Source organism: Pieris napi, chromosome 7 (assembly GCF_905475465.1).
Source record: "Pieris napi chromosome 7, ilPieNapi1.2, whole genome shotgun sequence".
In the NCBI taxonomy this organism is placed as follows: domain Eukaryota; kingdom Metazoa; phylum Arthropoda; class Insecta; order Lepidoptera; family Pieridae; genus Pieris; species Pieris napi.
The window spans coordinates 2,963,630-2,977,980 of NC_062240.1; the positions used below are offsets into that span (position 1 = coordinate 2,963,630).

Sequence of the window (14,351 nt, forward strand, 5' to 3'; positions counted from 1 at the left end):
TATACCACTAAAGCTACGGTTTCCTGGAAAAGCGGTGCCGTTAACTAATGGCCGTCATTTTACGGTGGCCAAGCTGTGGTTTCCTAGAAAGTAGTGCGACCGTATTCAATCGTAGTCACTCAGTACTCACTCGAGCGTTAGGTCGTGCACTGGTGAAAAATGGACGATATGGATATAGCATTATTAGTATTTTTGGATGATGAAAAGTCATCAGAAGACGAATAAAAGTGAAATTCCAATTTCGTTCCACAAATTTTGCTTCATCTGAGCTTGTCTGTACTCTTAAGATTTGATATTGTACAAAGCTTCATGATTTTTAACAAATTATTAAATTGTTCATTTCGCTCGTCCAAGTCATTGTATTAATTAAATATGCGCACCGCTACACGCGAAAAACGTTGAACTACTGTTTATCACCGCTATGATGGCCGTCATGCAAATGACAGCACCGCTATTTGACGTTACGGTGACACTCAACGTTCTCTAGAAAACCTACTCCGATGGTATTTATAGACAACGTATGGGTGACGTCACCCAACGTTACATTACGGCCGTTAGATAACGGTACCGCTTTTCTAGGAAACCGTAGCTTTATTCATAATACATTGATTAGTCTAATTGCAGCGTTTTAACTAACGTGTTGTCGCTGTCATCACAGCCTTAACATGGCTTGACAGAAAGAGACAATAGATTAGTGACTAGTTTACTTTAGAGTATTTCCCCTTCTACTAGTGTTTTAATTACACCATATCCAAGTAGTAGTAACTAGTAATAACAATATAAGTACAAGATAAGAAAATGAATAATAACGCTGAAGGAGTTTTCAAAATAGTTTAGTGGGTTACAGACTACATATTAAGTGTCAAATTTAATTCCTTTACAAAATATTAGTTCCCCAGAAAAATCTAGATTAAATTCATTACATGATAAAATTATACAAAAATTAATTAATTAATAAATATCTAAAGTAATTTTTTCGTATATTTTGCCACACATAATGGTGTCTTACATAAAAAAATTGTAGAATTTTACATTTAGCAGTGTGTTCTGCCTTGCGATTCTTCATGTCTAGTATAATTTATTTTCACATTAAAGATCACAGCCAGCGATTCTGTAACTCACTTTTCGAACTCACACAGCGGTTTTCGTAAAAAGTGGGAGCTTGTAGTTTATTGTTTATCAGAATGCAAAATCATAAAATGTCTGCTTCACGACTGATTTGAGAGCGACCGCCGATGCGAAAACCGCTGTGTGAGTTCGAAAAGTGAGTTACAGAATCGCTGGCTGTGATCTTTAATGTGAAAATAAATTATACTAGACATGAATTAATAATGGAGGATGATCACTTGGCTATTAGATTTATGATTATGAAACAGATTCAGTAATCTGAGGCCACTTAAAGAGGTTGTAGCGCCACTGATTTATTTTTATTGATTATAAAAAGTGTTTATTAATTGACACTAAATATTGTGTGTGTGTGTGTACAGCGAGTGCGCAATTAGAGCGATGATCGATGTCTTCTGTAAGCCATTGATTAGATATGGGCATTAAATTTATCAATTTTTTAAAGTTTTTGTTATAAAGATAACATCGAAATTATTGTCTCGACATTATTTTTTTATCGATTCGACGATATGATTATTATTAATGCTAAGCTGTGCAGTTGTTTTTTAACCGTGAACTAAATATTATTTTTCGAATACTGAGCAATTGGACGTAGGTTTTTATTCATACTTAACTTAAGAGCCATTAATAATTTAAAATGATTATGTTCAATGTTTATTTTTATTGATACGAAGAAAAACAAATATCAGTAGGTAGTCCAACTAAAATAGTTTTAAAAAGATTTACTTCGTATTTTTGATATTATATTAAACTTATAGTTAGTCATTTAATTGAATTTCTGAATGATCGTCTTTTAATTACTTCGTAAAATTGTGTACTTTGTTACATATACTGTAACTGATAATTCACATGCTCCTGAAATGTAGCAAGATATATGTTTTGTTATAATTTCTTATAAAAGTTATAATTTTAAGAAAAAGTATAGTCTACAGTAAATTCCAATAAGCTTATAAAATGAAAATTATAACTCAATTCATAGAATTCTGAAGTAGACTTTCCGTAGAAGCCGAACTCTAGATTTATAAAAATATCATTGCTTAATGGCTGCGTTATTTGACGCTCGACTCGCGCGTGAGGGGAAAAATTGAGAAAATTATAACAACCAATCGCACGGCCGTACTCCTCCCTTTTCCCCCCGGTGCCCCCTCCCCTCCCCCCAGGTAAAGAGCTTCGACGCGATAACACAGTGCGGTGCGATAGCGCGCGATTGGGACGCGCGGCGAGCGGCAATGAGTTCGCTCTGTACACCTCAAATTTACCTAGCCCAGCTTAATTAGGACGCTTACACATCACAAACACGGTGAGTGCCTGTATATAACATAAGTCAAGTATGTTACGTCCAAACTCATACGTCATCTTAAGTTCTTAAAGACCATATATAGCCCATAGCCTTTGATTTTCACAACGCTAGACGGTACAGTTTGGTAAAGTTTTAAATAATTTCACTTACCACATGGAAGCTATATTTTTATGTTCGGAAAAGTCATTTTGTTTAGACATTATTTTCGTTTAGCTAAAAATTAATTTACATAAATCCTGTGTATTACTTTACATGAAGTGCATTTATATTTAGCAAAAGACATTGACTATTGATGATTAATCTTTTGTTATAAATTATAGGTTAAATTCTAGTCTGTATAACTAAGAACTCAGTTTCTTAAGGTTTTACATACTTCGTTCGATATTTATCGATTAGGTACATTTTAGGCATGGATACACTTTAGTTATCACACCGTCTATTTGTGAGAACCGTACAAAATTAGCTTATTTGAGTTTATCGTGTTCGTACAAACAGAGATCAGAAGTTTTCGGTTTATAAGATTTATGAATAAATATGGCATAGGTATGCCAATTGCTTTCTCGACCACAAAGAAATTTTATGTCTAGCTGCCGCCGCGAAATTCGATTCGCCCTAACCTGATTTTTTTACTAACTACATCATATGGAACATTTTGCTATGCTTCCCCACAGAAACTGATAGCTTTTCCGAAATAACCCAAGTATTAAATAAAACTAAATTTTTCAATTTTTTTTCCAATTTTTCTCGTAAAAACCTTCCTCAGCCGTCAGTTTAGCGCTTATCAACATATTTTGCAATTCATTTTTATTTATATAGATAGCTATTTAGATATTCTGGCTTTTAGCATAGTAACTTATACCTTTACGAAAGGCTCTGTTTTACATTAAAATACTGTCTTTATTATTTGTATCTCTTTTCAAAAACTATACGGAGACATTTCTCAACGTTTGTATAATAAAGTATTACAATAATAATTCCAACTATATTTCAAATTTGTAAGTATATTTTTGTGTTTATTCTTAACTTCAAGGAACTAGTGATATTCCAAAGGAATATTATAAAGAGAAAACAATTTTTGTTTCTGTATTTTTGTAACAATATACTCAAAACAAAATGCTACAATATTTTTATTTATATATATTAATTGAGTAAGGCTAGGCTATATTCATCTCCAAAATCTTTAAAATCCAGTCGTAAGAAGCCGGTACAGGCTGCTGGTGACTTATGCATTACCTAGTTCCCGCATCCCAGTTCCCGACGCAACCCTAGTAAGAATTCAACGCGTTTGAAGCTTAATTCACAAAAGTATTTTCTTCACCATTTGCATTACCCTTGTATCAGTTAAGTTAATCTATAATTCACATGCATTCTATACGTACGGATACCCTATGCTATAAATAATATGAAATATAACTATTTTGATAATAAATGCGAGCGAATACAAGACAAACAAATGTGTCATACTAATAATGATTGGAATTAAATAAAAAAATGTGTTGCATCGATTTATTGACAAAGGAATGTACCTCGGTTTAATTGATAGTAACTGTACGTAAATGAAAAATACTTCAAAATTGCAGTATATTTTTTATTTTGAAGATCTTACATTGCTAGTTAAAACAGTGAAAGGTATAAAAAATCTCTGTTGCTGTGATATTGTTGCATAACTTTTAAAATAAATCCATGACAGTATTCAAGGCTGGCTTTTTTAAGACTTTTAGTAGTTTTACCGCGTTTTAGAATTTGTCGCTATATAATAAAGGTCAAAAACGGTAGGATGTTTACAATTCGACATGATTTTCATGTATATCTTTTGGTTCTTTAAAGATTAGACAATTACTAAATTTTTACATAAACAGTAATAACATGAAAATATGGATATTAAATACATCAATTGAATTAAATACATTGAACTTGTATCGCATTTGTATACGACGGGGACATGTTATAAATGCAACTGTAAGGATTGAAAATATTTACAGTTGTAATAATAATTACACTTAATTTACTCTATGGAACATTTATCTACAAAAGATGCACACTAATTATAAATTTACTTATACAAAAATAATTATATTTTGTAGAGTATAGTCCTCTTCCAACTGGCTCCATTTCTCTAACTTGATCAATTTTCTTCCAATCAACCAACCTTTTTAATCTCGTCAGCCTGCCGGGCTAGAGACCGACCTCTCTTTCTTTTCCCTGGTGGCCCTTGTTTACAAATAATACACTCTGATAAAAATGTATAATTCTTTTCTATGCTAGAAAGAATAGACAAAATAATAAATACAGCTTTAAGAAAAACAACTAAGGTAACAGAAGTTACAATAAACATAAATAAACTAAAGTAATGGGCGGGGCACATGGCAAGAGGATCAGAAAAGTGGAGCAAAAAAGTTCTTAACGAAAAAGAGGAAGACTCAAACTCACAAGGTGAATAGGCCAAATTAAAGAAACAGCGTACATGACAGCGAGTGGCACAGAGAGGAATAGCGGGATTTGGAGCCCAAAAAAAGGCCTGAAAGAAGATTGAAATACAAACGTGTTTAAATGTAAAAGTGTTGTACATAAATACGCTAATGTATAAATATTGACGGATATAAATACAAATTTATAACAAGCGAGCAAGGATTGATATCATGTAATGAATTTGCTTAAAAATATTTGAATAAGTTTTCCAACCGTATTCATATATATTCTTTGATATTCTCAGTTAATCTTTTTATACTTATGATTATATATTCTTATAATTATAATAAAGTATCATTTTGACTACTTTAGTTATAGCCTAGTAAGTTAACTAGATATTCCGACTGTGACTTTTCCATTTATTTCATATTATTTGATAGTATATCTTAATACTACTCACCGTAATTAGTTAAAGCAATGTTGGCCTAGAGGCTTCAGCGTACTTTGCTAAAAGGTTGCCATTGGGTTTTTTAATGCTCACATTCATATGACTATAAACGGGTATAATGGAAAAGAAAAGAAAATTCCCTGAATAATTCATGCAAGGACTACGATTAATAGTAATAAAATAGAACATTTTTCGTCCAGCGAAAATTAAAAAGTAATAAACCTACAGACACTCTCAAAGAAAATACTGCCTTTAACAGCACAACATGTATTGGCATCAATTATAAAGCAACATATACTCATATACAGACACATTACAAAAAAGAAAATCTATGACATTTTTTGATGGAGTCATCTTCGTTGGAGTTCTGAATAATGGAGCAAAACAATTACGAAATAAAATTGTATTAAATTAGAAAATAAAACTCTATCAACTTTTATTGATGAAATATGTTAGCGTTAAAACTCAAGTCGAGGGTTCTATTACCCAACATTGGGTGTGACGTCGTACATGTGTGTGTCGGAAGAGGCTCGATCAACAAGCCTTATCAGCGAGATGTACCCTTTATCGCTCGCGAGCAAACACTATCCCGACCCCACATCACATACCACACCGAAATTAGCTCAATAAAATATTGAAATAGCTGGATGCTCTAAAATCATTTAAATTTCCTTAGTTACATAACTTACACAGATTTAACGAGACATTTTAGTAACGTAGCGTTGTTTACGGAATAAGCATCATGTCCAATATTAATTAATAGCTTTAACTAAAAACTCCTTTAATTATTGCTTTATATGTATGAAACGTTTACATATGCAATCGTCCTGCCTCCTTAGTAGATCTCACTTGGTAATAAATCGAATAATCTGATATTTAAGTAGCTTTTTTTGCGCTTTCTTACTTCCCCACAACTCTGGCATATGTTTTCTCTTCATTCGGGTATTAACATTAAGACTGGCTGTTGTAATAGATGCAATTTTTTTTAATTCAAGACGCTGCACAGTGTTCCATGTTATTTTATGTGTGCAATAAAGGGTTCAAAAATAAAACAAAGAATGTTTTAACATGCTTGTGTGAATTGCAAGGGTGACATTAGAAGTATGACTCCGATAGGAGATGACTAGTTAAACTCCTTATCTAGAATTAAAAACAAAACTAGAGGCCGTAGTTGTCGCGTGCGGCGCCGGCGCCGACTGTGTTCCCTATTTGTAGTTCCGAGACGAGTCGCGCCTTCCGGTCAAATGTCGCGTGTTGACACGGCCGCGAGCAAACACGCCGTCTATACTGAGTTCAAAGAACTCACCTTCCTTAACTCTAACGCAAATCAACCTTTCAGTTAAAATCAAATTATGAAGAGCATGCAGTTGTCACGTGAGGATCCACAAGCCGATGGCGCCGGTGAGGCGTTGCAGCTTGTTAAGAACGAGGAGCGGGTCGAAGGCACAGCCGGTGCTAATGAAGGGGAACCGTTGCCCGAGGGCGAGCAGCAGTCAGTAATCACATCGCGCCGAGCGTTACGAACTATCACTGCAGCTGGACACATCACCGAGACTCCCGAAGGCATAGATGATGTTAAGGACGAGCCACCCGAGCCGCAGTTGGAACCCTACCGTACGGCCGCAGAGTCCGAACGGCCATACGATGAAGAACGGCTGCGCGCTGCTGAGCAAGACGCTGCACGCTACCTCGCATTTAAGCAGGAGCCCTACCGTACGCAACAGCCGCCTTCACCGTCTCAGATGGATAAACGCCCTATCCCAGCTTACCGCGCACCTGCAGGGCGCCCTCAATACGGACGTAGTCTGGCGCTGCGCTATGGGGCACCGTACCACGTTATAGTATCGCAGGATGGCGAGGAAGCGCCGCCCGATGGAACCGAGACCTACGCAGGAGAGGCTGACGCACGTCACTATGCTGTAGCTGCCTCTTTGCAAAGTGATCATGGGCCTACTTTAGAGATGATCCAGACAACAGCTCTTAACAATCAGCAAGCCGTCGGCGTCGCTTACCAACAGGTTTGTAATACTTCTATCTTTGACCTATTAAAAACAGCTAATTCTAAAAAGATTAGAGAAGCCTAAAATGTATTTTTAGATAAAATCAACATAGGTGCAGTATTAACACACTGACGTAGGCTAAATCGAAATACGCCAATAGATAAGCATCTGTGATTCATGGTGGAATTTTTCTTTTCTAGAAGTAAATTTTCTGATATTATTACTGTTAAAACATAATTAATTTCTATCAAAGGTGAAGTACGAAGGGCGTGGAATCGCAGGAGGGGCGGGGAGTTCCGGTGGGGCTGGAAGTGCAAGCGAAGCGGAAGCGCGGGCAAGCACGTATGCAAGCCTTCAACCTGTGACGTCAGTACAAGGCGGATATACTTACGCACAAAGCCCTCAGTATGCCACTGGAGGTTATGGTGCCTACGCGCCTGCCGCACCCACTAAAGAGCTGGTGACGCTGTATGGAGGTGGCGGCGGTCGCGGAGAGGATAGCCCGCCGCAATTGCTATACCGCGCTGACCCCACTCTGGCGTCTTCGGGGTTAGGCACTCGTGTAGTATACGGCCAAGCACCTTACGAGCCGCCGGCTAGCCCTGCGCCGCAGCAGGTCACGCTGTACTCACACGGCAGCGCGGTGCAATACAAGGTGGGCGGTGAATACCTCGCGCAGAGTGGAGTTGAATACGTGCCAGTCTCTGGATACGAAACTGGTCTGCTTGTTGAGAGCTACGCACCACCCTCGCAGCCCTGGCCTTCGCATAACTTGTTACCTATGGATGAGCAGTTTGACCCTGGTTAGTAACGCACTATGTCGGACAACAGGATATTTAGAACACAATTAACGCATATAATGTAATTTTCACTTTGTTAATATGGACATAGGAATGGCTGGCATGGGTGAAGTCAAAGAGTGCGTGAACTGTGCAGCCGCAACCACCCCGCTGTGGCGCCGCGACGGCACCGGTCATTATCTGTGCAATGCCTGTGGTTTATACACGCGCATTAACGGAGTCAACCGACCACCACTCAAAGGACAGAAGGCAAAGCCACAGCAAGCGCTGGTAGGTATTTCAATACTCTGTACAACCAGCGGGTGGATTGGCGTAACAACATTCAACTGACGTTTTATCTTGTTTCAGCCGACGAACGGTAACCGACGTGTTGGAGTGACCTGTGCAAATTGTCGCACGTCCAACACGACGCTTTGGAGGCGCAACAACAACGGTGAACCAGTCTGCAACGCCTGCGGCCTCTATTACAAGCTGCATAATGTAAGTCACGTTTAGCAGATATCACGCGATTGCACCGATTACGAGTGATTAGAGCGGTAGCAAGCAGCAGGTATCTAATCGAGCGCCGCAGTTATCAGGGAACTCCTCGGCAAATATTGGGCCTGTATAAAAAAAATCAAAACACAGGGTCTCATCTAATCTCTCGAGATAAACGCGGGGCTACCGACTGATAGAGAATTATCATTGCGACCACGAATATTCATAATGAGATAAATTATCTTTTATCAATTATCTCTTCGTGAGTAGATACGCTTGTTTAAAGGATGATAGGACTGCGTGGCGCTAGATTACGAGGAGTTTCCCCGTCGGCCACCTGTCTCTGTCACCGGACGCCGCATCAGCATGCACGGTGACATCACCGTGTTGCTTAATATCCTTACAGCATCAGGCATTAATACCTTTGTAATTAATATAATCAGGATTTACTGCATTCCGCAACAAAAAATTCTAATCCCGTATATTAGACGTTTACATTGTTACTTTCTGTAGGTAAACCGACCACTGAGTATGAAAAAGGACGGCATTCAGACTAGGAAACGGAAACCAAAGAGTATGGGTGGTGGACATAGCGGACACGGCGGACACGGTGGCGTAGCCCGGGGCGGTGGTTTAACAGGTATGTGTGGGGAAATTTCGGGGGTGTAATGACGCAGGCAGATACTGACAGTGGTGTGGTCCGCAGTGGAGGCACACTCGCACAAGGTGCTGCCTCCGCTGTACGCAGCTGTGGAGGGCGCCGCGCCACTGCTGCTCCTACCTGCAACGCACCACGAAGGCGCGTGAGTACCTACGCCTACGCCTCTTCTCTCTCGCTCTTCATTTCTCTTTCTTGCTCACACGCTGAAGAATTCTAGGAATGCCGACGCGACCCTCCGATATACAATCAGAAAGTCAACTGCAGTGTTGAAGCTATAAAAATGTGGCAATATTGTCTTGAAATTATCGTTTCCAGGGTCCCGCTAGCATTCTATATAATATATATATCGTGTTCAACGCATGCGCACAAGTGACACTAATGGCTTACCTAATTGAAGCGTAGTATTTGCACAGCACTATCTCGAGGTTGACGGGCTTAGCGCACTTCAGTCTAGGTATACACAGAGGCCTTATATGAGTGTAATAATATGTATAATATGATAAATAATATTTAACGTACTAAATTGTATTGCTATATAATATATTTATATATATACATAACAGTAACAGTAACTGTAATCTTGAACAAACAATGCGCAAAATATAGTAGGTAATAAAATAAGCTACATTTTTGTATGAAAATCTTAAACAACGCTTTTTCTTCATCAGATTTCTGTTGCATGATCATTTGTCAATCTAATAGGCAAGTAGGTGATCAGCCTCCTGTGCCTGACTGACGCCGTCGACTTTTTGCGTCTAAGGCCTAAGTCAGTTTCCTCACGATGATTTCCTTCATCGTTGGAGCGAATATTATATGGGCACATAGACAGAAAGTCCTTTGGTGCACAGTAGGAGATCGAACATCGATCTCCTACTCATCAAAGTTGAGAGTCGCATGCTGAAGCCACTAGGCCAATACTGCTTGTGTTTGTGGAGATTCAGTTCTATTAACTCAAAAGCATTGTTATGTGTCTTAAACTAATATCAGTTTATTTCTGCAGGTTATCAGCGTTAGATCGAGGAAGTGCTACACCGACGTCGCACTACAGACCTCCCTAGTGCCAGGGTCATATACCACATTGCTCAATTCCTCGCTTAACTTAACATTAATCGATACAATGCAATGGGATTCTGCTCTCAATAGATGAGTATAACATATTACTCAATAAGGATGGACACAATAGGAAAGATTAATTGATATTAACTTAAGAACGACGGTATCTAAAGGGTTTACTTTGAAGTTATTAATTTATGTTATGAGAAACTTTGCTTAGGAATAGTCGCTATTCAAGCCGTTTAGAAAAGATTATACGAACGGTAGAAAGAAGGTCTTTCACTGAGTTACAAGTCACTCATGGCATTAAAATTCATAGCTAAATGCAGTTTTTTTTATATTCAAGTATTAATCCGCAATAAGAGTCTTTGAAAATAGCAATAAATGAACGATTCCTTAACGTATATTATATTTTCTTCTAATGGAAAAGATTTGTTTACCACTAAAATTGTATTTACCGACCAGCAAATTAACATTTTTTTTTTAATTAGCAGCTTTCTAAGTTCTGTAATTCGATTAATTTTAATAGTGTAGGTGTAACAGAAATGTAAATAAAATCTTGATAGTACCAACTGTGTACGAATAATTAATGTATGTACTTAGATTCTATTATCTTTTAAGCCAAAGATAAAGTCAAGCCAAAAAGCGAAATGCGAATGCGGTTATTAATAATTATTATTAAAGATCATACGATATGGGTAATTTAAATCTTTATTACGAGTTATGAGCCCTTAGTTCAGTTTCCTTAGTAGTAGCTGTTCTTCTAAATATGACTTTTAAATGAAGCGAGAATAATTGCTCATAATAATTTTATGTAAAAATTCAGCTAAAATCTTTATCTAGAGGTTGATAGGTATGAAGGGTATAACGCTTGTTATAAGAGGTATATTTTAAGAACAACTTGAACTTGAGTTGAACAACGGCTAAAAAGTGCAGCCATTGCAATTATGAGACAACTAAATACTTTGAAATTATATTAATTGCTACTTTAATGCTTGATGATATAATATAGTATGATGCTGTATCAGTCTTTCTTTGGCATGGTGACTCTCAAACTCCTTTTCTCTAAACAGTAGGAAAATTGAAGGACAATATTAATCTTCTGGGGCTACTTAAGGTATAAGATACCAGAAGCCTACCACGCAACTTCAATAGTGATCCCAATTTCAATAATGATTTTCGTACTACGCGATATCAGCGCTATGGACAGAGACAAAATAGAAAAGGATAGTCTTTGAAATCGTTATTGAAGTGACAGATGTTTCTAGCGTTTAAATGGCGATGTGTGTCGCCATCTAGCGGACTACGACGAATTTATAGTTTATAACGTGCCAGTGAACAATTAATATATAAAATAGATAATATTGTACAGGCATTTATTTATGTTTAGTAATTTTAAGTAGACGTTTTTGTAACATATGTAGTTTTAAGTGTATGTTTTGTAATAAATCTCTTGCCATAATTTGTGTTTTAATTAAAAAACCCGAGGTTTTTTTCTGTATGTGCTGCGTACTTCATTTAAAACTTGGCCTGTTATTTTCATGACCTTGTATATAATTAAAAAGTATAATTCTACAGTAATGTTTTATTTTATACTTTGACATAGATGGATACAAACGCAAATATTTATAGTCGTCAATTTTATCGGAAGTCGGAGTCAAAACTCCGAATAAACTTCTGATTTAAAGTTTATTCGCTTTTAATTACTAAGTTTAAAAATTCCCTTTTCTATTTAAAAAATAGTTTATAAACTATGAATACCTAACGCATAAAACTCGGGTATAAACTATTATGTGCTTCAGTGACATCTATGTAAATTTACTCAAACTAGTACGACCCATTCATTTGTTTCTACTAGATGGCGCTAAAGTCTAGCAGCAGAATTTTAAACAAACAAAAAACAGTGTAATGTATATAGAAAATAAAGTTTAATTAATTTATCTATACATGTATAACTATTTTACTCATATAGCTATATTTATGAATCTGTTGTGTATCATAGTTCTATTCTCTATCTAATAGATGGCGCTTAAAGTTTGTTAGAATATTATAAGAAGATATTTATGGCAATCTACAATTAAATATCGGACGATGTTCATGATTAATGATTATGATTTGTTTTTATTCCTCGTATTATTAACCGAGGCCTAAATTATTTTGTCCTTTGATATGACTTAAGGTATTAGGAATTTTTAATATATTTTTTAATAAATAGATAATATATAGATAGAACAGTATTTTCAAAATTATGCAGCAAGAGGTTCTTAACTACTCCTTGTTGTTAATTAGGCAGGTATCGTTTAAGTGCATACTATAGTATCAATAATCTAAATGAATTTCGAATTTTCGTTAGAAAGTCTCTTAAGTACCTATTCTTAAACACATCTCTAAAGGTAATGTCAAATGTGTATTACTAAATTATGATTCAATTTGTCATAATTCTTACAATGAAATGTTTTAGGTTGATTTACCCTAACTCTTAACACAAATAAATTAACATACTTAATTAAATTTTAATTAACGTAATTGAGAAAAAACCCAAAAAGCGCAATTGCAAATATTTAGTAAGAATAAAATAGAAGAGAACCTGCAAAGAGAAGGAAGTGTTATGAAATAATACAGAAATACAGATCATTTATTATACAGCATTTATTATATACCATGTACTTTTCAATTACAAATTAAAACACCTGTTACAATAAATGATATTAAAACAAATAGTAGTAGAAGAATAGTTATAATTATTTATTTACACTTCGTTGCAAGATACAGTACCATTAAAATAATTTTAAAAAATGGAGGTCAATCTTATCTCCTTTGAGCGATCTCTTCCAGGCAACCACTTACCACTTCTTTCGAGGGACACAGAAAAAAGGGTTGAGTATAAAATAAAAAAAATAAAATAAAAATCTGTTTATTCATTTTAAGTAGGTACATATGCATTACAATGTGTAAGATCTGGGAACCCTTTTAAGTAAGAAATACCTAATGACGTAGAGACCCAAGCCGTAACACAAGTTCGACTCTGTAGGTACATCGAGAGCAAACAACTTCTATGGTGAGAGAACGTTGAGGTATTTGCTACCGCCGTTAATAAATGGACTTTCCAGTCTGTTATTAGATAGAAGATAGGACGTTAACTAACATATAAAGTAAATTGAGTTCAAAAATTCAAAATCATGTATTCATATAGGTACACAATATATTAAAATAAAAAAATATATACATGAAATGCTTAAAGTTCTCAAACTGGCAGTAAATGTAAAATTAGAAGAATCAAGGGCTTAGAACAGAAGAGAAGAACGGGCAATAAACTCTCCGCCACTCTTTTTAATCGCCAAGTTTTTTGTTTTACACAACGTTTGTAAGGAGCTGCAACCATTACTCCATGTTTCACATGACATCTTAAGTAATTAATAACAACAAAATAAATTAATAACAAAGCTTTTGTTTGAAAACAATATGAAGCAAAGCAATATTATGTACAAAAAATACAAATTTTATAAACACCTAAATTACCATTGTATCATCGTTTTAAAAATCCTTACAGCTATAAATTACGTCAAATTTAGGCGGCGGTGGAAACTTAGGTATTGGGTAATACACCTTATTATTAAAAGAAAACACTTTTTTACTGGATTGAAGTTATTATGTATTAAATTTACAATAGTTTAACAATATTTTAAATTTTCTGACGTTTTGCTTGCTTTACAGCAAGCGTGGTCACGGTGACATAACTTCAATCCGGTAAAAAGTGTTTTCTTTAAATATGTAAAAGTTATGTCAATAAAATACTACCACCTTATTATTGTCAATAAACAAAAACAATAATAATTCATTCTATTCGGAGAAGAAACATGTCTTATTTATACGTTTCTTACTTCTAGATTTTGATATTATCTTTATGATAATTTTGTTTTATTTTATTTTTATACTGTGTTTGTTTGTTTAATTTTTTTCTTTGATAGATTTCTTATGTTCTAATGTAATTTATGTGTATGTATGTTAAATTTATGGTGTCAGATTTTCTTGTATTTTTGCTTTATTACAAGTTTAACATTAATAGTAACAAGCTTTT

At 35.6% G+C, this 14,351-nt stretch overlaps 1 protein-coding gene across 2 annotated transcripts; it reads left to right on the forward strand.

Moving 5' to 3' along the window:
• The first annotated feature begins 2,304 nt into the window (after window positions 1-2,304).
• On the forward strand, window positions 2,305-11,735 carry LOC125051321 (GATA-binding factor 6-B-like). Of its 2 annotated transcripts, XM_047651559.1 has the most exons (8): window positions 2,305-2,425; window positions 6,622-7,300; window positions 7,536-8,085; window positions 8,174-8,352; window positions 8,431-8,562; window positions 9,073-9,199; window positions 9,266-9,362; window positions 10,221-11,735. In XM_047651559.1, exons 2-8 carry the CDS (start codon window positions 6,635-6,637, stop codon window positions 10,276-10,278), a joined length of 1,809 nt encoding a protein of 602 aa, XP_047507515.1. In that variant the 5' UTR covers window positions 2,305-2,425; window positions 6,622-6,634; the 3' UTR covers window positions 10,279-11,735. The 2 variants fall into 2 exon arrangements, with proteins under 2 accessions (XP_047507515.1, XP_047507516.1); XM_047651560.1 differs by lacking the exon at window positions 9,266-9,362.
• Window positions 11,736-14,351: the final 2,616 nt, after the last annotated feature.

Excerpts from the sequence above, each read along its gene's own strand:
- LOC125051321 (XM_047651559.1), top strand. The coding sequence starts at position 6,635 with ATGAAGAGCATGCAGTTGTCACGTGAGGATCCACAAGCCGATGGCGCC. Across the intron at positions 8,563-9,072 it reads TCTATTACAAGCTGCATAAT|GTAAACCGACCACTGAGTAT; the intron begins GTAAGTCACGTT and ends TACTTTCTGTAG. Across the intron at positions 9,363-10,220 it reads GCAACGCACCACGAAGGCGC|GTTATCAGCGTTAGATCGAG; the intron begins GTGAGTACCTAC and ends TTATTTCTGCAG.